This window comes from Amphiura filiformis, chromosome 3 (assembly GCF_039555335.1).
Source record: "Amphiura filiformis chromosome 3, Afil_fr2py, whole genome shotgun sequence".
Lineage (NCBI taxonomy): Eukaryota > Metazoa > Echinodermata > Ophiuroidea > Amphilepidida > Amphiuridae > Amphiura > Amphiura filiformis.
In genome coordinates this window covers 75,199,911-75,227,247 of record NC_092630.1, presented here as the reverse complement: position 1 = coordinate 75,227,247, position 27,337 = coordinate 75,199,911, and the positions used below count along the sequence as shown (strand labels likewise).

General features: G+C 44.9%; 2 protein-coding genes across 8 annotated transcripts in view; one reads left to right on the top strand and one right to left on the bottom strand.

Moving 5' to 3' along the window:
• LOC140147500 (uncharacterized) overlaps positions 1-17,176 on the bottom strand; it is a 35,565-nt gene extending 18,389 nt beyond the window's left edge. Inside the window, 8 exon segments of the mRNA XM_072169280.1 lie at positions 178-302; positions 781-963; positions 1,423-1,501; positions 2,250-2,347; positions 2,683-2,729; positions 2,732-2,811; positions 15,648-15,727; positions 17,144-17,176. Of these exon segments, the coding sequence (XP_072025381.1) occupies positions 178-302; positions 781-963; positions 1,423-1,501; positions 2,250-2,347; positions 2,683-2,729; positions 2,732-2,811; positions 15,648-15,727; positions 17,144-17,176 (725 nt within the window).
• The window catches only part of LOC140149121 (xaa-Pro aminopeptidase 1-like), a 30,889-nt gene continuing 19,528 nt past the window's right edge, over positions 15,977-27,337 (top strand). For 3 of the 7 annotated variants that reach the window (XM_072171299.1, XM_072171296.1, XM_072171300.1), the window contains exons 1-2: positions 15,977-16,090; positions 19,432-19,577. In XM_072171299.1, the coding sequence (XP_072027400.1) occupies positions 19,461-19,577 (117 nt within the window). In that variant the 5' untranslated portion in view covers positions 15,977-16,090; positions 19,432-19,460. Of the gene's footprint in view, positions 16,091-19,431; positions 19,578-19,635; positions 19,809-19,838; positions 19,963-27,337 lie in introns of those variants that run through there. The other 4 variants (XM_072171297.1, XM_072171298.1, XM_072171302.1 and 1 more) reach the window with 4 other exon arrangements.

Genomic DNA, 27,337 nt, shown 5'->3' with positions numbered 1-27,337 from the left:
ACAATATGCTTCTTCTGTCTGGATTATGTAAACTTGTTTCTAGATAGTATGCTCTTTATGTAACAGAGCCTAAAAGCAGTTGTACATTCTGAAACAACCATTACCACAAAACAAAAGCCTATTTCATATCCTGAAGCTTGAAAGAAATGTTATAATGCAGTAATACCACATCCTTACCTGGAGTGTGCATTCATGAGAGTTGCAGCTGTCTGTCTCTTAGCGGCTCCTTTCTCAAGAATGTTATAAACTTCATCCTTGTTGTGAACTGTCACTTCCTCTAATCCCTGGATCACCACAGAACCCTGAAATGAGTCAATTTCTCTTAATATCTTGCTAATATATTCCAACACATGATACATGTACCTACTATACACCTATTATACATATTAAATCCTTTCATAATTTTTGAAGCAAACATAACATGCTGGTTACTCCTTTATATGAATTGAGTGTGCAATTGATTTTGACCCAAGATATTAGACCTACAGATTCAGCCATGTTTGCCTACTGCTTATGAAGGGCAAACATGTGTACTTCACAATTATTTTGCCATGTCTTTGCACGTCTGTTAGACATTCAGTAAAACCATTGTAACATAAAAACTTAAAAGTGTTGTTCAATTCCATGCAATTGTCAATAAATAATGGAACTTGAAGGTACACTCTTTTGATCTCCATGACTCCATTTTGACCTATGTATGCAGATTATACACTTTTCTATCATTTTCTATTCAGAGTTCTAAATGTTGGAGAAGAAAAACCAAATCAACAGACTAGATACCTTCCTTGCAGCATCTTCAAATATCCTCAGGCGTTGCATGTCATGTTCAGGCGTCAACAGATCAAATAGCTCCTCATTGTACATCTCCAAAAATGAGACTTTGACTGAAAATTCAATCTTGGATTTCTGTAGTTTCTCAAATATGTTATGCATAGCTCTGGGTATGACACCGGCCAACGGATCCTGCAATCAAATCACACAAAAGTCAATAAATAATGGTGAGATATACTGTAAAGTTGACATTTTCAAAGAACATTAAATTTCAAGCACAACACAGGTACTGTGAATGGGTCATTCTATGTCAATGTAAGTAAACTCAAATCATGAATTTATAAAGTAGTCCAAATTCAATGGCAAAGCGTGAACAATTACATGCATGCAAAAATTAACCACATTACAGTAGAATGCTATTCTACGTTCAAGAGGAGGTAATTGCATGCAAATACCACAGTGGAAACCATCTTTAACACAAACAAGTTGGTACATTGTAACAGACAGACAAATCAAAGCTGAAGTCTCTGCACTCTTAAATCAATTTATTGCTCATTTTGAATTCTAATAGCATACGGTACTTCCAATATTATTCAAAAACAGCCAATATATGAAAAGCTGCATGTACAGCAGAAAAGATTCAATTTCTACCTGTTCCCATGATAAGTCTCCATCAGCAGATCGTTCACCTTCCATTGTGAAAGTCTTGCCTGTTCCAGTCTGCCCATAACTGTGGAAAAAATAAAAATGAACAAAACAAACAACTTCTATTAAGATTTGGCTAATTGGCTTTAAACTTGCATTGTTTAAACATTGTTTGTAACTTGGGAATGAACTGTTGCATATTTTTGACAGCATTTCCCCTTTTTCTTCAGGCCTGGCCACACTGTAATGCCACTGATTAAATTCTGAAACACAATGTTTTTATGTTGTTAAATTCATTGGATTATTATTATTACTTTTAAGGAATCGGATAGCAGCGTTTGCACAGTATTTTTTGTGGAACCTGAGAGCACATTAGACAGACCAAATTGCATTCTGAATATAAGGAATGTCCTTCTGATTTTTTTTTAATTCGCGATATTTATAATACAAATTTTAATGGCAAATTATTAAAAATTGGTATATTTGGCATTTAACCATGTTAATAGTCCTCGAAGTAAACTAAATTACTTAAAGTGTAAGTACCGTAGCTGGGAGAAAAAGCAATCCATCATTTTAAAATTTTGTATTAAAGATATAGATTCTTTTTCCCCAAAATACCTAAATTTTTAGGTCTTTTTGGCAAAAAATGTTAGGACATTCTTCGTATTCAGAATGCATTATGATGTGTCTGATGTGCTCTCATGTCCCACAGAAAAATACTGTGCAAACTTTGCTATCTGATCCCTTACTTCAGGTGGGTACCAAATCCCTAACAAGCATGAAGCCTGAAAGTGACGTTATACTAGGGTTAGAATTTATTTATCTCTACTTACGCAAATATGGTGCAGTTGTAACCCTCAAGCACTTCATCCAGAATAGGAACCACCACACTCTTGTATAGATGAATCTGTTCTGACTTGGGCCCAAATACCTGAATGAAGAGTTCAACAAAATAATACAACTTTTCAAATCAACATCGGAAACACATTGTAAAGCACAGGTGAGCGTTCATACCCTGGCGTAAATTCACATGTATATATGTGAGTGCTCGCGCGTCAATGACATATGGTACTTAAAGCGCAAATACTACAGCCACCAGCTGTGTGATGACTCCAAATATTAAGTATAAAGTGGGTCATCATAAACAAACAGCAGCTGCTTTGTTTGTCTGTTTTCATTTTAGAGAGTATACATTTTCAAATTTGAAACAAAATGGTAAATTTGAATTACGTTTATAAATAAGGCTCATTTTAAAAAGCATCTTACCTTATCAAAAGTGTACTTCTTTTTGGTAAGTTTTTCAGCCACTTGACATCAATTGCAATTTCTTTCCTTGCCTTGTCTACCTCTACCACTCTGTGAGACCCTTGCTTCTTTTCAATGCTATTTATTGGTCTAGAAAGAGAATGGTGTACAGATAAGTTTAGGAGATTTCATTTGACTTACATGTAGATGATAAAGTTCGAAATTAGAGCAAGACAACTTCAGCCTTTGAATCTGCTCTTTGAATCTGGTGTGTAAAATTGCTCAGAAACCAAGTTTGTGCCGAATAACTTTATTTAAATGTCACCACTAATGGCTGTAATTGGGTAATTAAAAAAAAACTATACCCTAAGCGAGGATCGTTCTAACACCCCTTCTTCCAGTAAAATGAGTGTTTTGAGACCCTAATCGCTGATCCGCACAGATCCTCATTTTGCTTTTCAAAACCACCCAAAATCTGTGTTTTCTTTCACACGGATGCTTACAAGTATAATTCTGAGAGGCCCCCGGGGCTGAATGTTGAGACGCATGACCCCGACTACAAAAAATAGACCTCTGTCTCAATCACACCTCCAGACAGTTAAAACTAAAAAGTATTTTGAGGTATAGAATCAAAGATCCAAAAGTCGGAACCATCATGTCATGTACCCGGTACATTAGATTTGCCACTGGCAATATTTACTCTCTTTGGAAATTAGGTGCAGGTATGCCAAATGAAGAGCCCCCCTAAATTGGCCCAATTTTAGCTCAGTAATACCTGAAATTGACTACGGTATTAAACTGTAATTTTAAATACAGCATTGCAAATTTGTGTGCGCCAAATATAATTTTCACTGGGGCCAAAATTGCGACATACAGCCTCTGAGTAAACCCCCTGTTTGCCACTGGAACAATTTACACGTAGGGGTGGGGCAATAATTATGTGTACCCCCAGGCAGGGGTGAAAATAAGGAGTGATGGACCAGTATACCGAGGTACTACTCACACCTCCATCACTATGATTTCCACTGATTTCGCTATGTCTACATGTACCTTAGACCTATCCAGGGTACACACAAAATACCCCTTGCCTTTTTCACATAAATACCAAGTGCTTCCTATCATTCCTTGTACGTGAACATATTTCATGATTTAGTGCATGTTTGTAAATTTTGAGCACATTTGATGATGTAAAATGACCACATTTGTGATCGTTATATCATCACTGTGTTTCAAATTCTTCTTACAGAGGCTGGCTGTACGTCAGTGTGACACAACATGAATTCAAGGTGCCCCATTTCTACAGTCGTAAAAACTGAAAAATGTCTGCACTCGGGTTGTTCACAATCCTAGACGTGTAGTTCACTACAACAAGCATGACAAGCAAGTCGTCGTCTTCAGCAAGACAACGCCAGCCCTTTTGTCCACGATAGTGTACATATGTATAGAGCCTGAAACAGAATCTTAGCCAGAAATCAGAAACCACCCGTCCAATCTCCATTTGTGTATACCAAAATTTGACCCTCAAATATAAAACAACTTGTCTATACCCATGGAAGGGTGTTCAAATATGTCCTGATTTGGCCTTTACATGTCACTTTGAATTAGTCCCAAGGTCATATATAATATTCTTAAAATCTTCTGTTTTAGAGCTATCACATCAGTAAAATCACAGACCCTACCCGTCTAAAATTAGATTAGCCCGTCTTAAAGACGGGCAGACAAATGGCTGGGTAAGACCTTGGCCTGAAATACTGTGGATATGTACAGTTCTCCTTCGGATTTACTTGAGAACTCTAGCTTTGAATTTGCACACGATTTGTTATGCATTCGATGCTAAAGTGCGTTGCTATTGTTTTCAGTCGGACAGCGGCAGGGTCTTAATTAGCTAGCTACCCGTCTGGCCGTCATTTTAGACGGCCAGCTTGCTCCTGGGACGGGCAAAATTAATGCCTTTGACAGATGCTATATTATAAATTGTATGTTTTGAGAAGCTAATTGCCCTTTTTAGTAGACCCAATTTGTAGAACAAGGCCATTTCAGCACATTTGAACTCTTTGAACCCCCAATGGGCTATAGATGTCTGGTAAATGTTTTTAAAGGTCAAATTAGGACAGGCAATTTTATTCAAATGACGGGCAACCCTCAATTTCTAGCTAAGACCCTGGACAGCGGTGCAATTTTTTACACCGGAGGTTATTTATAGTAAAATATTGAAATTGGGATGAAAGTTTTATATTTAACCACTCCCATTTTGCAACACTTCCGGGTCAACCACAACCAGTCAACAAAAATTCTTAAGACAGCCAGACGTGTGAAGAACTACAACCTTTCGCTCAAACACGAGAGCAAAAATACAACTTTCTAAACTATCGTACATTGCCAGCAAGTTTGCATGAATTAGTCCCAAACAGAAATGTTTGGTAGACTCATAACCGGTGCGATCTTACCTTTCCGATGTTGATTTTAAAGATACTTCTTGCATCGATCCCGAGATGCGGAAAAACCAATAGTCATTTGTCCCACATAAATGAATAAATAACAAAAACCCCGATCCCCGGTGGACTCACCCAAAAGGTGACGTCACACCATATGATAAATCCCTTATCCGACTTGGGATCCCCTACCGGACCAAACTTGTAGGGGGTGGCGGGGTCGGGATAATCAACATCGGAAAGGTAAGATCGCACGGTTATGAGTCTACCAAACATTTCTGTTTGGGACTAGACTCAGTACGCGGTCGATCTTACCGTTCGATGTTGATTAAGATACTTCTTGCATCAACATCTGAAAGATCGATCTAGCAAGTAACCGGACGGATGGAGGTACAAGATTGGTCAGCATCTGATCAGGGATCGGGAGCGGGTAACGATGGCTTTCGCGAGGTCAGAAAATATTTTCCCCCAGCGGTCGGGAAACAAAAAAGACCACGCGATCACAGACATAAACTCCTTACTTAATAAGTTTGGTGGTTAAGAATAGCGACACTGGTTCTTACCATGCTGAGTATTCTGTATAGTCTGAAAACCTGGTACCCGTACACCACCGTATTATGATCGCCCGAACAATGTCGGTAAACCTCCGCCCGTCTCTGATTACTAACGTAAGCGGAAGTATCGTGAGAAGGGCGAAGGTGGCTTCCGGGACACCGCCTGCTAGATCTCCTCAAGGGACAACCGAGCGGTATACCCAAGATGATGAGATAGCTGCGTGTCGAGTGGGTCGTGGGACGCGAAACCCGCGATCCCCGGACCCCACCAACACCTGGACCAGCCATTGCGACAGCGGCTGGACCGAAAAACTCTGTAAGGGTGATGAATGCGGTCGTGAGTCCCTCTCAAGGCTTGTGTTCGGAAGAAATAGTTCTGCAGCGCCTTATCGGACACCCCAGCCTATCTTTGGCTTCAGCCGAACCTTGCCCAACCCTGGGGATTGGAGAGGGGCGAATGTCGGTATGCACCGCGCCCGTTCAGTAATCACGAGAACAGAGCGCCCGAAACAGTGTCGCTCCAGTGTTTGTGAACACGGAAGCTAACCTCGAGACCGTGTGCAACTCAGCACCGCCGTCCGAAAGCCAACGCCAAACCGGAAAGCCATCTTGAGAGATTCACGTATTTAAGCGTCGCTTTTGGCGGAATGTCAAAAGGTGACCCTTAAAGTAATCTAAGACTGTGTTGGGATCCCTTAGGAGGATCACTTTCCTTTTAGTAGACACTCGTTGAACATACCGTCGGCGTGAGACTAATAAGGTAACCATCGGCTATGATAGTCGACCCGTCTCGAAACCTCGGTGAATGGAGAGGACAGCTGACTTATAGCTGGCCCCATTGGCCCGCTGAAGTCTTGCTTGGAACTTTTCTGTCAGAAACTCCGGAACTAGCAGCACAGAGTCTCTAGCGGGAGAGCTATTTGTCTCATTGCACCAAGCGTAGTATGGAGCCAGACTCTGGCTATACGTGCGGAGGTAGACTTCCGTCTAGCCCGGCGATGAGAAAAACAGCTTCTGATGAAAAGTATCCCTCCGCTGCTTGCGTTCCTGGTAAGGGCCATGCAGCTAACTGCAGGTGCTCTAGTGATAGACTGGGTACCTCCGCTCCGGGCATCCGGAGTAGATCTGGTACCTCGGGGAGTGCCAGCGGCCTTGCCGCTAGCAGAATGACAATGCAGTCTTCCCACCCGATCTTGGCCACCACCCTCATGAGTAGTGAGATCGGAGGGACTGCATAAGCTGTCATCCCTCCCCAGTCTATGGACAGAGCGTCCACGGTGAATGCTTGGGGTCCGCGACCCTTGAGCAGTACACCGGCAGTGGATGATTGCGATGAGATGCGAACAGATCTTTCGAGGGTGGTACATCCCTTGAAGATCGTCTGGCGACCTGCGGAGCAAGGGACCATTCTGCTGGTCCGACACCCTTCCTCGTGACAGATTGTGCGCGAGGATGCTGGTGGACGCCCGCGATGTGTATCGCTCTCGCCGTAATCTGCCTGAACTTGCACCACCCTATCAGGTGTCGTGCATGCAGGCTCAATCGTGGTGGCCGGAGTCCCCTTGTCTGTTGGGGTAGGCTGCCGCGGTTGTGTTATCCGTCAGGACAACGGTATGTGATTCCACGATCACCTCCTCGTAAGCGAGGGAGGTTGATGTGAAACTCTGTCTCTATGGCCCCATAGGCCCGAGGCGGAGTCTCCGTGGATGTGGACCCCCAGCCCCGTTTTGGCGCTATGGTCGTCACTACGTGACATACCGGGGTGCAGGAAACCTGACACCCTGGGTCAAATTGGGCTGATGGGTCCACCACCAGAGTTCCTCTCGCGCGATCTCCGACAAGCGGAACCGCGAGGGATATTGGTGACGACTGGGCCTGCAAGCAGGCTAGAAGGTGTAGTTGGGTAAGCCCTAGCGTAGAAAGCGGCAGTACAGTACGAGGTCTACCATACTGGCCATTAGGCCTACCACCTTCATCCATGCCACAGCGGGTTTTGCCGAGACTCGGCCAAGAGTCAGGCACACCGCACCATGTTAAATCACCCGCTCGGGTGAGAGCACCGCGAACCCCTCCGTGAGGGTGATCTGGGCCCCTACAAATAGTGGTGTCTGCGTCGGGACCACGCTGGACTTTTTGAGCTGATCAAAAATCCAGGGTCCCGCACCCTACGGACTATCAACCCCATGAGACCCGTAGTCTTCAGTGGAGTGCGTCCGTATATGAGCCAAGCGTCCAGGTAGCAACTGATGTTGACACCCCTGTGCTTCAGATGCGCTGCCACCGCTCTGACCAAGAGTGTTAAACACCCTGGGAGAGATGGACAGGCGGATGGCGGTATCAAAACTGGTAATTTTGATCCTGTACCTAGAAGCGCAGATGCCTCCGATCTTGAGAGGCGATTGGCATATGCAGATAGGCGTCCGAGAGATCTAGCGATGCTGTTCCCATGCCCCTGATGGGGCAGGCTAGCACCGGCGAGAGTCCCCATTCTGAACCTCTTGGGCCTGAAGAACGTGTTCAACAGCCTGCGGTTCCGGATGGGGCTCCCGTCGCCGGTCTTCCTTGGAGCCAATGGCTCCAAGATCACCCGTAGAACAGGGGGTAGACCGGGACAATCGCCCGCTTCGTGAGAAGCTGTGTGATCCCTGTCAGTAGTGCCCGGACGCTGGGGGCCGTCTGGCGGCACTACTGTGGACCTCTGAAATGTGCAGGCGAATGTGGGGAGACTGGGTTGCCAGTCTGTAACCCCCACTCACCACTGACCATACCCAGGCGCTCAAAGAGATGGTTTCCCACCTCTGGGTGAAAGCCATAAGCGGTCGTCCACTGGGAGATCCCCCTGTGGAAAAACCGCTGAGCCCCCCAGGAATGCTCTGCCTAGCTTCCCTTGGAAGAGCGCTTGCTCTTCTTCGGGGCTTGCCAGCTGTTCCTGTGCTACCCTTGCGCCTCCCAGAAATGGGTGCTGCAGAGGTAGTGGGCTCGGGTACTGTTGGTGGTGCACGGCCTGCTGAAGTCGGAGCTCCTACCCATGGTAAGGGCAGTTTCCGACTTCTTCAGAGTGCTCCGTTGGTAGCTTCTTTGCACGGTCCTCCACCGTGGCGCAGAAGCATCCAAAGAGAAAAGGACCCTGCCTTTCCATCGCGTTGAGCGATTGGAGTGGCAGGCCCCTCCCCCCCCGGCGCTGAGTGGACACCCTATGGGCTAGGCCCATGGAGCTCTCGTTGAGGCTAGCTGTTAGCACCGCTAATAGGCCCACCTCGCGGAAGAGCTCAGATGTTGTCTGAGCGTGACACGCTCGCCGACATCTGGGTCCCTCTCGGATCCCCTCGGGTAGGTCCCGTGGTCCTCTCGCGTTACACGCAGAGGAAGCGTGCAAGCACGCGGCGTCATAGCTCTACTGAGCTCGACAGCCCTACGATATCTACCCGTGAGGTTTGCCGGAAATGAGAGTGCAGGCGTCCCCTGTGAGGAAGCAGCAGCTGAGCATCCTACTGAAAGGATCCCCTGGTCCTCCTCCACGGACTCCCCCTTAGGGGGCGTCCGGAGGAAGATCAGTGCTGTTGCTCCCCTCGCGGAGCCGCGGGGGAAGGAGATTGTAGTGATGTCACTACCGGACTCAGCTTCCGACTCCTTTCCCTCGCCCACAGTATCCGTATCATGCTCCGATGAGGACGGTAACTGAGGACGGGCATCTGAAAGCGGGTAAGAAGGCATAACCACTGTGTGGCTCGCCGACTACCTGCCAGCAGAAGAGGGAGTACTCCCGCAAGACCCTGAGGTATCCGCCATGGCACCACTGGGTCCGCATGCTCTCGCAGCCGTCGTCCTAGCGCTAGCAGCCCGGGGCCTACCCTGATCAAGATCTGGGTTAGCCCCATGCCGGCTGGCCTGGTCAACAGCTGATGTTGGTACTGCGTGGCCATCGCTGGCGACACTTGCCACGGTAGGCCGTGGAAGAAACACCCTGCGGCGGGTACCACGGGCATACCCAGCCGGCAGCTGACCCTGAAAGGATCCGCCACCAGGGTAACCCCATGGTACTGCAGTACCAGCACCGCCTCCCCTTGTTGCCACAGAGACTGTGGCGACTAAGGCGGGTGCTGGGGTACCGGTGCGGTATCAGCATGGGTACCCGTGAGGGTTCCCAACTGTGGACCGCTGTACCCCGCCACACTGCGTTCCCTGTTGGGGGGATCAAGCTGTGTGCTGGCGTGGTACCGGCGCGGTACTAGCATGGGTACCCGTGAGGGTTCCCGGCTGTGTACCGCTGTATGCGTGGTTCCAGCGTAGGTGCCCGTGAGGGCTCCCGGCTGTGTACCACTGTACCCATGCCCCACTGCGTTCCCCGCAAGGGGATCAAGCCGTGTGTATGGGTACCCCGCTATACCAGCTGTCCCCTGGCTAGAGGGAGCTTGCCTAGTACCACGGGTAGCTGAGCGTGCATACCCCTGATCAATCACCTCGCCACCTGAATAGGCAGCGTCAATCAATGGAGCTATGCCCTGTTGATTTGACAGTGATCGATCAAGAGAGGGTAATTGACCCCTTGACGGTAATGGATCACCCACGCTCCGCTGGCTCTCGAGGACATAAGTGGGTTGTTGATCAGCTAGGCTGTTCAAGCTACTTACTGTACCCTCTAGAGCTTCGCCCAAGGTCGCTGTGTGTGGCGGACCACTCACGGCAGCTATGGGCGGGTGCATAGCGGCTACCACTGAAGTCAAGCCGTGGCTCGTCTTTGTAGCTGCCACCGAATGCACCTGGGTCGCTGTCCCGTGAGAGACTGCGAGCTCAACCCCTGAATAATCGCCAGCCAGTCCCTGTGGACAGCCAGCAGCTATTCTAGGGCCCAGGGTATCACTCGGCGGTCCCGCCATGGAACCCTGCCGTGTGACAACCCCAGTTGGTTCTGCTAAGACTACACCCACAGCGTTAGCCGCGGTATCGTCTCTGCTGAACCCATGCATGCTAGGGTTCAACCCAGGCAAGCCCGGGGTACCCTTGCATGCTGCCCGTCGCTGGCTACTACTGTGGCTGTTTGAGCCCGTAGATATGCCTGCAACAGATGGGTGTCCTCCTGCTAAAAACCCGTGAGGATTTTAAGCTAGAGGGCTGGTATCCTCCTGCTACAAAACCCGCTAGGGTTTTAAGCTGAGTGGTTACCGCTCTGCTGCCTGCTACTTTGCTCCGGACGTATAGTCAGTGCTTTCGCTGGCTGCTGAGCCTTTGGACGCGCTTAGCAGTCCCGAAGGAACCGCCTGCTTGTCCGGGGACCGGAGCCCCTTAAGCAGACCTGCCATGACCCATAGGGGCTGTCACAGCAGAATCTACCGTATCGACTGGTATCCTCCTGCTGCAATACCCGCTAGGGTTTTCGCTGGTGGTTACCGCTCTGCTGCCTGCTACTTTGCTCCGACGTATAGTCAGTGCTTTCGCTGGCTGCTGAGCCTTTGGACGCGCTAGCAGTCCCGAAGGAACCCCCTGCTTGTCCGAGGACCGGTCCCCCCTTAAACAGACCTGCCATGACCCATAGGGCTGTCACAGCAGAATCCACCGTGTCGACCTTACCAGTGCCCTTGGTAGATTTCTTCTTCGTCTTATGGCGATGGACGGAGCCTATCCCAATCGTCAAGCTGGAACTCGGAGAGTCCTAAGCAAAAGAAAGACATCTAGAAGATCGTGAGCACTCCTGTGGGTGAAACAGAGCGGGTGTGGGTCCCGCTCCGTCACCAGGGAAGGGCAAGCCCGACAGGGCGAGCGAGCGAGGAGAAAAGGGAGGGGCACTACCCCCCCCAACACGCGACTCAAGCCCAGTAAGCAAACCTGAGCACGGAGGCTGGTCGCTAACGTTAGTGGTAAAGTAAGGACTGGCTAACTTTATTACTAAAATGTCAGGCGGGTCCCTACCAATCCCCACCGTATGAATATCTGATTAACTCGTCTTATCGGACGGTAATGAAGACATAACGATAGAGTAATCACCCTAACATAGCAACAATAACCTACCGTACATGAAATACAATGTGTATGTACAAACATCTATTGTAACTTACAGGCTGCAATGGTTGTTTACGTGGGAAACAAAATGAATGGCGTCAACGAGCGGCAATTTTGAATTGCTTGTGTGTCCCGTATATAAACGGATGCACGATATGTAGCTAAGTTTTGGATCGTTTTTTGTCACTTTTTAGCCAGAAAATGCCGTCAAAACTATCCTCAGCCGAACAATACCGGTTTGGTTTTACCTAAGGTGTGAAACTACAACCGTATATCTCGCCTTTGGTCGAGAAATTGATACACAGTGCTATGAACAATCGATAGGCACGTCTGTGTCAGTCGGAGACCAAGGAGGATAAGGGACGATCATATGGTGTGGCGTCACCTTTTGGGTGAGTCCACCGGGGATCGAGGTTTTTGTTATTTATTCATTTATGTGGGACAAAATGACTATTGGTTTTTCCGCATCTCGGGATCGATGCAAGAAGTATCTTAATCAACATCGAAGCGGTAAGATCGACCGGTGTACCGAGTCTCACGTAATTTGCTATTGACAATAATATTTACATAAATCTTTAAAATCTCATCAGGAATCTGAAAGGAAATAGTCAAATATTTGCATCAAACTGCGATGTAATGTGATGCAATACTGGCAATCGGGGGCTTTGTAAAATTGTATGAATTCCCTGTTGCCCAACACATTAACATTTACGGATACACAAAAGTTTTAGTGGGACGCGCATTTCCCGACCAGGTTTTACAGTTGTGCGTCCGATTGGACGCAGAGATTTTGAAGGCTAGCGGGAGCCTTGGCCTTGATGCTTGAGGCCATGGCATACATGTAGGCCTACATGTAGGAAAAATATATCCCGTCTGTGAACTTAAGGGCGTACTACACCCATATATTGGTTTGATTGGTCTAAAAAATATTTTTTCATTTATAGCGAGGCGATATATGCACGGATCATGTGAAATATAAAAAATTTAAAAAAATAAATAAAAAAGGTGCTTTTATTGTATAGTAAGTCATTTTAGCCCTATATATTTTTTGTTTACCGTATCCTGGTAACTTAGATGCGTGTTTCATAACAAACCATAATTTATTCTTTTCAACATGTTCAAGTAGGGTACGGTACATGAATAGAATACATTAAATCCTTTGTTATACTCTCTATAGAAAATCTAGTGGTGCTTGCAAAATATATAACACTGAATAAATTAAATAAACACTTACACAAATGATGCATAGTCATTAGTCAATTTGATACTATAATGTGTTGTTAGGAGAAGAAAAGGCTATTAGGTCACCGTATGTCAGGTTATAGGTCAATTGGTTCAGGTCAAATTTAAGCATCAATTTTGAATACACATGTGAGAGTCTGTGATACAAAATGTATCATAATGAGGAATAATTTTGATATTCTGTCTTTAACTGGATATATATCGAGAAGTGCAAGGTGGAATATACCTTGGGATGTAAATGGTGAGTACAATTTAGAATGCCTACATGAAGTTGAGATGGATTTCACAAATAAATATAAAATAGTTACCAAAATCACAAAAGTTAAGCTTACGGAAAACTACCCAATATGTGGTATAGGTTACAAGAAATACAATATTTTTCAACATTGCTGTAGTATGGTTGTGGTAACCTGTTACCTGTGGCTTAATTAAGTTTCAGTGAAATATAATGTCGCAAGTTAAAAATACAAAATATAGCGCAACATTGAAAATAGAAGCATGTAAAACCAGTTCCTTTTTTGATAGTTGTGGAGCACTAGGTTCATGAAGTCATAAAAGAAATCAGGAACCACTTATTCCCATTTTACATATCAACTTTATTTCCCGGAAAAACAGTGGCATGATCGACGGGAATTATATAAATAAACATTAATTTTCACCAGGTTCGCCGTCGCAACTAATAAAGGACACAAGGAGAAAAAGTGATCCCCTGGGAATCGAACCCAGGACCTCAGGTTTACTGAGACCTATGCCTTAACCACTTGGCCGGGAGCTTCATGATTAGGCTGGTTGAAATTGAACCCATAAGCGGTCACTTAAACTTATCTCCTCCAACCAGCCTAATCATGAAGCTCCCGTGGCCAAGTGGTTAAGGCATAGGTCTCGTAAACCTGAGGTCCTGGGTTCGATTCCCAGGCGGGATCACTTTTTCTCCTTGTCTCCTTTATTATTTGCGACGGCGAACCTGGTGAAAATTAATGTTTAACTTTATTTCCCTAACATGTTAGCAACACATATCCAAAATTTTAACGAAATCTGTTGATAGTAAGCTTTCCAAAATGAAGTGAATTTAAATCATCAGTGATGTACCACCTTTTGGCTTCTACTTTCAAAAGCATGTAAGCTACGTTGATACCGATGTCACCAATAAAACGAGAAGATTTGCCCCTTCATTTTGCATACCACTTTGTCCAATTTTTTTTTGTAATTTCTTCACAAAATGCAAAAAAATGCAAAAAAAAATCAATGGGTGTAGTACCCCCTTAAACTGTGTTGCTTTAAATTTTCTGTGAAATTTGTGACAAAATGCACGAGAAAAGCCCGTAACAGATCTTGTCCAGGGTAAGGCTGTCGATTTCCGTTTAATGGGCTAAACTGCTATTTTGTAAAAAATTTTTATTTTTTTAATATTTAAAAAAAAACACACATTTTTGACCAAAATAGCAAACTATTGGAGGTCCAAAACAAGTCAAAAATAGATCAAAGGCTGGAACCCTTTTAAAACAATTGAAATTATTTTCAAAAAGTGCACACTAATAGAGTTATCTATCAGGCATAAATTGGTACCAATTGTAAAAACCAAAAAAATCAGACCAAAGCATGTTTTAAAAGTTTCAATTCATTTAGCTTCATCTCATCAAAATTGCTATTTTTATGGCTAAGGAGAAACCTTTCACATAATTTTGGATATTTCAAAAAAAATTCTATAAAAAAAGTACATTCACTTTCGAGTGCACACGTTTTTTTTCTTTTGGGCAAGAATTTCTTTTTTCAACATTTTTTTCTTGCAGGTTAGACATTTGATAAATGGGTCAGTCCATCTCAAATCACCCAAATGGGTTGGCTGGTCACCCTCTCAGATTTTGTTTAAAATCACTTTTATCATGTGTAGCCATGATTGTACATGTACATGTGCCAAATGAACACATTTCAAACGGTAAGTCTCTACTCCTTGTCGTTTCCGAGAACGGGCATATATTGAAAATTGGGTCGGACCCCTTTTTGCATGCGCGGACTACGCGCGTTGCGACATTAATTTTCTTCCGAGTTTAGACACCCATATCTTCCCCTAGGGGTAAGCTACTACAGGGCTCTAAATTAGAATCTAGGGTGTCTTTGACCAAAATAACCAGATTCTGGACTCAACAAAAATGTATCTCACCCCCATTTGCTGATATAGACATCTAAAAATATGTATGTTCGTGCTGGCCGACATGACAAATTCCCATTTTTACCCCTCCACTTTAAATTATATACCGGTACACGATGTCAGACATCATGATCATCTATTTTGCCTTTACGCTTTAGGGTCTCTCAGCATCGAATGTGTAACTACCGTGATTCTAGCTCGAAGCTAGAATTCTCGTCTTTTTCTCGAGTATTTAAAGTGTACACATCACATAATTATATTATATAGTATACATACTGAATAGAAACATTTACAGTGCCCAAAACAAAACAAAACAAAACAAAACATCTGTGCCAAAATTGCTTGCCCCCCTTGGATTGGAATTGCCAAGTCATGAAGTGGACGTGGACCTCTAAAACAAAAAATGTTTGCACCCCCCTCCCAAATTCCCTCCCCACATATTTTACACGTATACATATTGACAATTATATTATTATAATATTGCACCACCCATGTGCAATGTGTGCCTTATAAATGTTTTTTCATGATGGTGATGAATGATTGATATTGATACATGTGATATTTAACAATCATGTTAATGTTTTAAGCCATCATCTGATGATGTAAGCTTACCTGCATCTGACTACCACCTCTATGTGCTTTTCTTCACCTTTTCCATTTGATTTCACCATGATGGTAAATTCTTTGATCAACTACAATACAAGTAGAAATAATTATATTGTAAGCCTCAACACGAACAACAGTGAAAATCAAGCAAAGTTTTAATCAACAATCGGCTGGGGGCTGACAATAATGGCTGTGTGTGTTTTGAAACTTCCGCAGCTTTCAAGAGCCTGCGCTTTTAAATCAAACTGACCAATCAGAACAGAAAGATTCTAATAAATATTCATATTTTTGACCTTACGCATGGGAGCGTGCATGACCTCTGTGCGATATGATGCATCTTGGGAAAATGGCCGCGTACACACAAGGAAACTGAAATCAAAACTGAAAGCAAAAAGAACTCGCTAAATTGTCTTGAAAACCAACAATCAAGCATATTGAAGTGAATTTAGGTAGATCTTTAATATTTTTATGAGTTTGTGTAATTCAAAAGGACAATGAGATTGCAGGCGAGCAATAGTTTCGTTGCGGAAAAAAATAAATAAGCTTACCTCCTCATCATCATGCTCCAGAACAGGATCATCATCATGTCAGAAATTAATACTTTGTTCTGGGTCTGATTATTCGGACTAATCATGCTCATCAGTGGCAGTGCATGCAGTGTTGCCAAAACTTTTCAGCGTCAAGGCGCGGCGCATTGACTCGCCAGGCCGCGGTGAAGGATTCTCAAGTAGCCCAATTTTTAAAGCTTCCAAAAAAGCGCCCAATACCGGATATTTGGGCGGATTTACCCGAATTTAGAACGCAAAACACCCAATTGGGCGGAAAAGCACTTGACTTTGAAACTTCCGGTACTTACTGGGAAGTTACTGACCGATCAATAAATGGTCACAAAACCTATTGTAATTTCAATTTGGATCTTCAAAGACTCAAAACCTTTATAAATCGGCTAATTTAAAAGGAAAATACATCAAATTAGTGCCGCGGCCTGAGACTGACAAAAGTAGCCCAATTTTAGACAAGTAGCGGCATGCTTTTTTGAGTAGCGGCAAGTGATCGCCAAGTAGCCCAATTGTGCGCCTAAGGCGCGGCGTTGGCATCACTGAGTGCATGATGATGCATATGAGTGCCAGTGCCAGTGCCAGTGTCAGACAGTGTGTGCATGTGACTGCAAAAAAATGCACTGTGACTGTGTCAGTGATAGGGAAATTGCATAGAAAGTTTATTACTAGATCTAAAGTAGGCTTAGCGTGCGCAGCACACATTGAAAGTGGGGGGGGCAGGTTGTTCAGTTCCCCCGAATGGAGTCTGATTAGGAATATTAGGTGCGCGCGTGCTCTTTGGGTTGAATAAGGACAATAGGTACCTCTCACTCAAGTGGGCACTTTTACTATCATGACTATGTTCAGAACATCATACTAATTCACTTTCCCAATGCCTGGACTACCAAAACATGCCACCTTCGATGTACAGCTGTAATTTTCTCCCAAATATGTTTCACTTACCATTTCATGTTTGCTCAAGCTTGACCAGCACATGGTGAAGAATTTATAGAATCCATTTTCAACATGTATGTTCCTTCAAAATTACAATTTCATGTCAATATTCCCAGCAGCAGCTTCCTAAATGTCCAACTTTCATGAATTGATCAGAGATGTTATCATAGCATGTTCTGACCTTTATGACAATGTGCTTGGCCAAGCCTCCCAATTGCCATATCAACCAGGAGGGTGAAAGTGCATAGGAACAATGCCGGAAACTACGTCACTCTATTGTTCGACTTAAACTACATCATTTTTAACGCATGCGTGTTCGTTAATACAGCTTTAGTCTCCTCCACCTTTTCAACATGGTACGTGTGGAATGTCTGGAATCACACTGACGGCGGAGGAGAATACTAGCTGGTCAGACAGTTTAATTTTATCAAGCATATAATACCTAAACAAATTAACAATCACCGTCATTTGATAGATTTACTACAGAATATAATTGATTATTCAAAATATAATTTTAATATTGTAAACATGTTAACTTATATATTTGTGTACTAAAGTATAAGGACACATGAATAAAATCATGTCGAAGACAAAATGGCCGCTAATCCGCCTATTGTCTAGACTTAAACTACATCTTCCGGTTTGTTACGTAATACTAGGATGCCCATCCCTTTGTATCGATCCCTGTATCAACTCCCAACCACACTCATTGGGAGATGGCTTCTTCCCAAATGCAGGATAGGATGTTTTTTTCCATCTCATTCCTTGCACTGGCTGACCTATTCTTCAATACCATCTAGTGCAGAGAATAAGAACTATGCCTCAATATGATGATAATATGCACACATGTTCCAGATAATGATGCAATATTGCACACATCATTGCACATGCATGGCATGCTATGTCTTGAAATACCCTCCACTCTCAAGCATGCAAGCATTTTAAACCAATGAGGAGTTAACATGTTGGCAATTTAGAAAGGGTTGCCATTTCATGCCTTTCTGCACACATTGGGGTGCTATGGATTAAATGCTCTGTGGACACACAGTGACTTTTTTATTGCTTGCACTGCCTTGGGCTGTATTGAGGTGTAATAATTGGAAATCATGATTTGGGGTTATGTTTTGGAGTATATACATTGAACATATACAGCTGAAATTTGACTGTGGATATTTAAACTTTCTTGAACAAAGTGAGTACAAATTGGGGATCATATTTTTCAGACATGGAATAAGGACTTTTAATGCAAGTTGAAAGTGGTAGGTATACAGGAATTTTTATAACTGGTGTAGTTATCATGTTTTGAAATATACACTCTTTGACAGCTCTCTCCGTGCCTGTTTGAATGCCTGGTAATACCATGTACCCATACACTAGGTATCCGTATGGGTACATGAGACCAGGTATACACTTTCACATGACATTCTTTTGATCAGTTATTGACAGTACTCAGTAGCCTGCCTGGTAAAGCGTTAATACGCTGTCACTCAGGTTAGTTACCGATTTAATGGCGGAACTCTTTTGTCCTGAACAAAAGGTACCTCTCGATGAATAGCTTGGCGGATATTCAAATCGGCACAAAGTTACAATGCGTTATGTAATCTATTGCGCCTCCACGAATATGATAGATCTCCGTGTGGCGTGTCTACAGCACCTAAAGTCTAGATTTTTGCAGAGTAAAGTGCATTACAATTGTGTAAAAAACAGAATTTCAAATATTTTTGAGGGCGTTCTCAGCAAATGTTATAATATGGCTCTAACCACCATTTATCAGTGGGAGCTGGTAGGTATTAGGTAAATGGATAAGGCGTCCGTCTAGAGATCGGAAGGTCTTGGGTTTGATTCCCATGCCGGCACATTCCCTTGCTTTTTTTTCAAGTTGGGTTGTGTGCTGGTCGGGATTCATGTTTATTTGTTGTCATGTTTAATTGGGTTGGCAAACTGTTCATTCTTTCTTATTTAATATATTCATTTTCCTCTTGTAGCAAGCAATCGTTCCCCATTGTGTTTATTTGTTCTTGTGCAGGATGCAAATCCCCATATGAAGTAAACGATGTATGCAATCGTTTTCAAGATTCAAAATCTGAGATTGGGTCTTACAGCAATAAAGCACTTAAAGCCATCATTTTGGCAGGGTATCACACTGTATGTTTTGTTGTAAGTTTATTAAAGTGCTACTGGTACACTACAGTTAGTCAGTTACCATTGTGTAAAAATCAGAATTTTTTTCTCAGCAAGTGCTACAATATGGTCATTACTCATTTTTCTTCTCTTTCATGTATCTGTATTTGATTTAGGTCTTTAGGAGGTAAACTTTCATAGAACCATGACGACAAAAAAAACGGGAGGGCTGTTGAGCAAATTACGTGAGTTGATGAAAGCAAAGCAGGTTGTAGGTGAACCGCTTCAAGCCTACATTGTACCATCAGGTGATGCACATCAGGTGAGTTGATGAAGGCAAAGCAGGTTGTAAGTGAACCACTTCAAGCCTACATTGTACCATCAGGTGATGCACATCAGGTGAGTTGATGAAGGCAAAGCAGGTTGTAGGTGAACCGCTTCAAGCCTACATTGTACCATCAGGTGATGCACATCAGGTGAGTTGATGAAGGCAAAGCAGGTTGTAGGTGAACCGCTTCAAGCCTACATTGTACCATCAGGTGATGCACATCAGGTGAGTTGATGAAGGCAAAGCAGGTTGTAGGTGAACTGCTTCAAGCCTACATTGTACCATCAGGTGATGCACATCAGGTGAGTTGATGAAGGCAAAGCAGGTTGTAGGTGAACCACTTCAAGCCTACATTGTACCATCAGGTGATGCACATCAGGTGAGCTTGTCAACTCAACTGTAAGCTCTTGTAAGAGTACTTTAGAGATGTCATAATAAAGGGCAAGTTGTATTTTCAAGAAAGATTGTAACTTAAGTCCTGTGTTATAACAAGCCCACCCCCTTATTTGTCAAAACATTGTAGAAACGTAAGCAGGGCTTGCTATTTTTCAAATCATACCAAATTAAAATGTGGCAAATTTCATTCGATCATTAATATCTCAAGCATTCTCATTTATTTTTACACAAGTGGGTTTTCATGCCGCAATTGAGTAACAAATTTGAAGTTTCTCATCATGTTCATATATCGATTGTTATTTGTATTGTATCATACTTATACATAGAACTACCCACCTTCAATGTTGATACAAATACAAATTGCATTAATCTACCGATTATGCGAAACACAAAAACCCTCTCACACAGAGATTTTTCTGACCTGTCCCTACGACCGACCTATCGGCGCCCTTTGAGTTGAGCGCATGCGTGCAACCATCCCTGTTCAAAATTTTTTGTCACCGCCCAAGAAAGACGTGTTGCTTATGAGCTCCGACGGTCGTGCTTGTTGGTGAACGATTTTGTGTACTAAAAACAGCCGTGTATTGCAATCGGAAGGATAGCAGTTATAGCGGAGAGTGTTAAGTATCATGGGGAACTTTTAAACTCATTAAACTATCGGGATGTGTCCTTTAGTCGAATTTTTCGATTCCGCGATCGCCCAAAACATAGGGGTCGATAATCTAGTGGTACTCCCTTTCTTACCTTGTGATTGCCTAGCTTTTTGGAAGGCATTGCTAGAGCGTCCGCTGTATAGTTTAATCACACAATTTATTCTATATATGATATCCGTAACTTGTTATACTCATATAGCGTTTTCCCTGTTGTTCTTTGCAGTTGTTAGAATTAGACTAGTGACAACATACCAGAGACGTACAGTAGGTGAAAGTTGTGTGATGGTGGATTGCCACTATCAGTGAAGCTATATCGAAGTCGAGTGACGGGTTTTTATAGTCATATTTTATAGAGATATATTCTATATAATCTCTATTTTGTGCCGTTTCTCTGTGTAGATTGAATAAAATTTAATCGAAATCTAATTACCATAATAAAGATTATACCACGCTTTGGAGCGAGGTCAGCAGTTGGGAATTAGACCATCCAAGCAGAGACCTTCAAAAGGTGGTAAGTCGGGTAAGTTAGTTGAGAAACGAGCTGCGTGATAGCAAAGGAGGCCCGCTACCGCTTAAGTTAGGCGGCAAGGGGGGCTACCGATGCTAGGGCTCCTGCCCTTTTCTCTGGTTCAGGTTCCCCCGGGAATCCTGAATTGGGGTCTAAAGGCTCAGACACGTAGTAGGGGTGCGACTGTAGTGCCACAGAAAATGTCAGAGTTGGGACCAGCAGTTAGTACAGGTGCGCAAGTGCCGGGGAACACAGCTGGTCTCGATACAATGAACCCAGTTATTAGTACCGGGGGAAACCCCAGGAAAGTGCAGGGTTCATCGAACTTACTCATGAGTACAGGGTCACCCCGGAAAGTGGTTGGTTCCAAAGATCTACCCATTAGTACAGGGGTGAATAACCCCGGAAAATAGGAGGATCTGATACTGGTTCTCTCGCTAGTAAACAGTCTGTTCTGTTGAACACGGGGGCCAGGATCTAGTGTTGCCACGCAGTAAGGGAGCGATCCCGAAAGTGACAAGGGACCCACTAGGCTTAGTTCGAGTACAGGGGAAACCTCTCGAAAGAAACGGAGCCAGTGGTAGACCCAATTTCTAGTAACGGGGTCCCCCGTGAACGAGACTAGATCAGTAATGAAAGGATCGGTAGATGCGGAAGGTGCTACTCGAGCCTATCATTGGCACCCCGTTACATGCAACCCGGGATATCCAGGGTAGCGTGGACATGGGCGGAGCCCCCTGATAAGTTATTATCATCAGGTATTGATCCGACTGCTCAAGTTACTCATGAGCGGTCTCAAGAGGATGTTCATCCTTTTGATAGTCGATCACCTAGGGTCATGCTTGATGGGTCGAATTATTCAATGATGAATAACTCCCCAAGTACACTACATCAAGTGTTCAATCAAGCAGCGCTGACCTCGGATTCTCCCAATACGGTCGATAATCCTCGAGGTTATACTAGTGTTTATCAATCAACTAGTCAGCAGGGACCCAGCGGTCATTCAACTTTCCGCAAGGTCGAGAGTTGCCAACGCGGCTAACCGCGCCTAATCCCAACTTGTATACTACTGTACCACAGACCGGACAGTGGCAACAAGCATGGGGGTGCCAGGAGTTGGTATACCCGTTAATCAAGGGAATTTCCCCAATGCTGGGCCGTGGATGAATCCGGCAGCAATGTGGGGATGTGTTCCTCCTTGGTTTAACCCGCAGATGTTCGGACTTGGACAGACTCAAGTTCAGAATACTCGGGTACTTCGGGTAGGGAACGTAGAGCACCTAGGTCGGTACCAGTGCGACAGCAGCCGAGTAGGCGGTCGACACCGTAACGGTAACTAGCGAGCCCACGTTCCCAGTGACACCTAATGCATCGCAAGGTGCAGGCGTGTCCTCCCCTTCAGTTGGCGTTATGTCGGGTCTCCTATCAGGTTACACTGAGGGATCGACCATGACAAACACTTCTGAAACACAGGAGTCTGAATCACAGATCGGTGTTGGGTCGGATTCAGATACCAGTGAGGGTGAGGAAGACTCTGGCGAGGAGGGCACGTCACATGAGATGACGTCATTTCCTCCGGCCCGCACTGAGGGCGCAAGTGAGTCAACGTCTAGTGGGGTAGATTCTATACCACCCGGTTTTCGAAGGAGACCCCGGACACGCTACGTCGTCTAGCTCGTAACTTAGACTTGACGTATGGTCCTGAGGTAACCGAGTAGACACCAAGCGTCCTTCTAGGAGGCTTGGGGGTAGTTAGTGGACTACACACATTATCTGGTGTCACTCTTCCTGCCGAAATACTTGGCTATTGGCAGGCTCTTGATAAGAAAGGAGATCATCGTGGATCCTTGTCTTATAGAGGGCCGGCCCACGGGAAAACGTTCCGTGTGTCTGAGAAGGACTATAACGGAATGTTCCGGTGCCCAGGTATAGAAGGGACGTTGCTAAGTTCTTACCTACACCAAGTGAATAAGAACCACCCACAATCGTTCTCCCCATATTGGGAGGAACAATTAAAGTCGGTGGATAATTCTCTCAGAGTATCTACCAGACTTTCAGCCTTTTCTTCTTTGTTGACCTCGAGTGTAGGTCATCAAGTGAAGGAGCTGTGTGGGGAGGATTCCGATCTTTATCGGGATTGTGAGCTAGCGGCAAAGCTTTCCTCTACTATCATGGAGGAATCTATGCTACTGACTCGCAGAGCAGTCCTACTTAGGCGGGAGAACGCTTGTGCCTCGTTGAATCTCGTTTTCAACAAAGACTTGTCAGAAAAGTTGAAAGAGACTCCGGTGGCACAAGCCTCACTCTTTTGGTGATGGGTTTTGTTCAGTGGTTGATACACTCGCAACTAAACTCACCCAAGAGAGAGCTCTGCAGGAAAAGACTTCGTCTTTAACCAAGAAAGGCAAGTCTAGGAAGAGGAGGTCAAGAGGTCATGCCAAAGTCAAGGTGACCGGACAAGCCTCTTCCAATGTGACGCCTCAAGCTCAAGAACCTGCCCGCGCCGCCTCTTCCGCCCCTCGGGAAAAGAAGAGAGCAGGCACAGGAGAGGGCGGCAATCCTCCAAGAGCAAAGTACGCTGCTGGGGAAAGTCGCCTCGCACCTGAGGGCACGGGCGCCGCGTGTTCACCTTTACTGGTGAACCCTCCACCAGGGGTTTCCCCACAGGTGGGCGGTCAGCTTACAGACATACGCCTGGCATGGGAAACCATCAGCCCGGGCTCATGGGTGCTTGGGGTAGTGAGCAGGGGTTATCAGTTAGAGTTTACCACAACCCCGCCGTCGCAGAACCTGCAGAGGGAGACAAGATTACCAGCCTCTCTAGTTCAGAGGCAGGTACTGCTCTCCGAAGTTTCAAATCTACTTCAGAAAAATGCCATAGTCCCAGTCTTCCCCCCCTTTCAAGGGGGGTTTTGGTCGAGCTTCTTTCTGGCTCCCAAAAAGACTGGAGACTGGCGTCCCATCCTGAATCTCAAACCATTGAACAAATATATCAAACCACGAAGATTCAGGATGGAGACTCTGGCAACTGTTCTGACATGTCCAATCAAAGATTGTTGGGCAACGTCAATAGATTTGAAAGATGCGTACCTTCATGTACCCATCCACCCGCACGACCAGAAATGGCTCAAGTTCAGGGTGAAAGACCAGACATACATGTTTCGATGTCTTCCATTCGGTCTTTCCACAGCCCCACGGGTCTTTACTCGTATAGTAAAGACAGTGGCGGCTTATCTCAGAAGTAAGGGCGTCAATCTGTGCGTTTACCTCGACGACTGGCTGATATACAGTCGGTCGCTGGTAGAGGCTCTGCACCATATAAAAATGGTTCAAGAGACCGTGGACGAGTTTGGGTTTTGTGATAAATGTGAAGAAATCAAACTTCGTCCCGACACAGATCCCCAGTTTCTGGGGGCCCGTCTGCACTTATCGGAGGGCCTGGCCATCCCCTCTCCGGAGAGAATTATGAACATAATACAATGCGTCAAGATTCTCAGTGCAGAAAGTCACGCTCCAGCCACTGCTTGGCTAAGAGTGTTAGGACTTATGGCCAGTCTAGTAGACCTGGTGCCGAATTGTCGTATGCATATGAGACCAATTCAGCTGCACCTACTGGCGTTTACAGACCCAGTTGCCACTCAGTTTACAGGATGGTTCCAATGTCGGAACTGATCCGCGACAAACTCAAGTGGTGGTCCACGACGGCCAACCTGAACATAGGGGTCAGATTTCCTGCCCCCTCCTCAGCTTACCATCACGACGGACGCGTCGAAGATGGGCTGGGGGGGTCATATTCAGGATGAGACGGCTTCGGGCCTGTGGTCCCCAACGGAAGCCAAGTCTCACATCAACTTGTTAGAACTCTGGGCGGTAGAAAGAACGATCCAGGCGTTCAAGATCAGTTGATGGGTTGCAAGTTCATAGTGCAGTCGGACAATTCGACGGTGGTAGCATACATCAACAAACAAGGAGGTACAAAATCTCCCCTGTTGTGCATGCACACTCTTCGCTTGTTGAAGAAGTGTCACCATCGAGGAATGTCACTCAAGGCTATCCACATAGCCGGGTCACAAACATTCTAGCGGACGACCTCTCTCGAGGTCGAGGTGCGGGCCCGACAGAATGGGCACTGTCTCCTCAGGTGGTCCAAACCATCTTCCGAGTAATGTTTTATCCGACAGTGGATCTGTTTGCATCAGCAAGCAACCACCAACTACCAGTATATTGCTCCAGGATGCGAGATCCAAGAGCAATGGCGGTAGACGCACACCACTTGAACTGGAGAGGAATGACGGCCTACGCATTTCCTCCAATTTCGCTGCTACAGAGAGTAATACAGAAAATAGCCAGCGAAGATTGCAACATAATACTCATAGCACCCTTTTGGCCAAGGCATCTATGGTTTCGGCCCATGGTGAACCTTCTCATAGGTACACCTCGGTTTCTTCCACAGTTACCAGACCTCCTGAGACAGCAGGATCTGGAGACAGTGGTGCCGACCATTCAGCTGGGTCATCTGAGGTTAACTGCATGGCCGTTATCAGGCAACGCTGCGAGGAGAGCGGCTTTTCACAAAAAGCTGCTAACCTCATCGCCCACGGTAGATAAGACTCAACACTCGGAATCTATTCTGGACGTCTGGGTCGATACTACAAGTGGTGCGAAAAGACAAATTGCTCTCCTGCCAGAGCAACTCAGTCTCAGATAGCCGACTTCCTCACGGAAGTGTTCGACTCTGGCTTACAGGTAGCCACAGTTAGCAACTATAAATCGGCTATCGCAGCGATCCATAGGGATTTGAGGACGGATCAACTCTATATAAGAATGACTACATCCGTCTTCTCCTCAATGGCATGTACAATTCTCGTCCCCTAAACGTAGAATCGTTCCTGCATGGAATCTAAGCAAAGTTTTGGAGCTTCTCAAAGGAGCACCATATGAACCGATGAAATCTGCCACGTTACGAGAGATCACTCTCAAAACGGTCTTTTGGTAGCGCTTAGCAACCGCCGTCGAGGTCGGAATTGCAAGCTTTATCGTTCAAAACTCTTGTTTTTTCACGCAATGGCGTCTCTATGACCTTTAAAGTAGGTTTCATAGCTAAAAATGAACGCCAGAGCGTTTCAACACGGGTCCATCTTGCTTCCGAGGATTGGCACTAAGTCATCCGTGCGAGAAGATAGACTATGGTGCCCTGTGCGGGCTATCGAACACTATATTTATAGGACCAGTAATATTAGGGGATCGACTGACCAACTTTTTATAACCCATGCTAAACCTAACAAGGCAGCTTGAAACAGACACTAGCACGATGGTTGGTTTCGCTCATAGTAGATGCTAAAGCGTTCGAAGGAACATGTGCCCCTGCGGCACATTCTACTAGAGCAGTTTCAGGCTCGTGGGCATTTCAGAAAGGGGTCACTCTGAACGAGATTTGCGAAACTATATCTTGGAGCACCGCCTCACGTTTACTGATACATATCTGCGTAATGTCGGAGAGGGGCGACTCCAGGGTCAAGTTCGCTAAAGCAGTCTTGACGAGGACTTCGACTAACAGACAATAAGGGCAAGATAACAATTAGCATTAATGTCTTAATCATTGATTGTCTAACCTTATTTGTTTTCAGGAATGACCAGGTCGTAAGTGTATTGAATAACTTTACTTGTAGACATTCTTGAAATCCTATTGTCTTTTTAGTCTATGTTTTGCTTTTTAAGCAATTCTTGTTTTTGCTTTTCAAGCAATTTTCAGGGTTTTTGCTTTTAAGCAATCTTCTTGGTATCTTGCTTTTTAAGCAAAATGGGATTTTCCTGACCTCGCGTCTAAATAACAGACCGCACCTCTACCACCTATTAGCGGTGCTAGTCAATGTTAATGCAATTTGTATTTGTATCAACATTGAAGGTGGGTAGTTCTATGTATAAGTATGAGTAAAACAAGAGTGTTTTTTCATACTAATAATAGAAGTCTACCCACCTGAATATGTTGATCCCGCCTCCCTTAACCCCCTTGCGGTATGTTATTTCTCTGGGCGGTGGGGAGTGAACAGGGATCGTTGCAGGCATGCGCTCAACTCAAAGGGCGCCGATAGGTCGGTCGTAGGGACAGGTCAGAAAAAATCTCTGTGTGAGAGGGTTTTTGTGTTTCGCATAATCGGTAGATTAATGCAATTTGTATTTGTATCAACATATTCAGG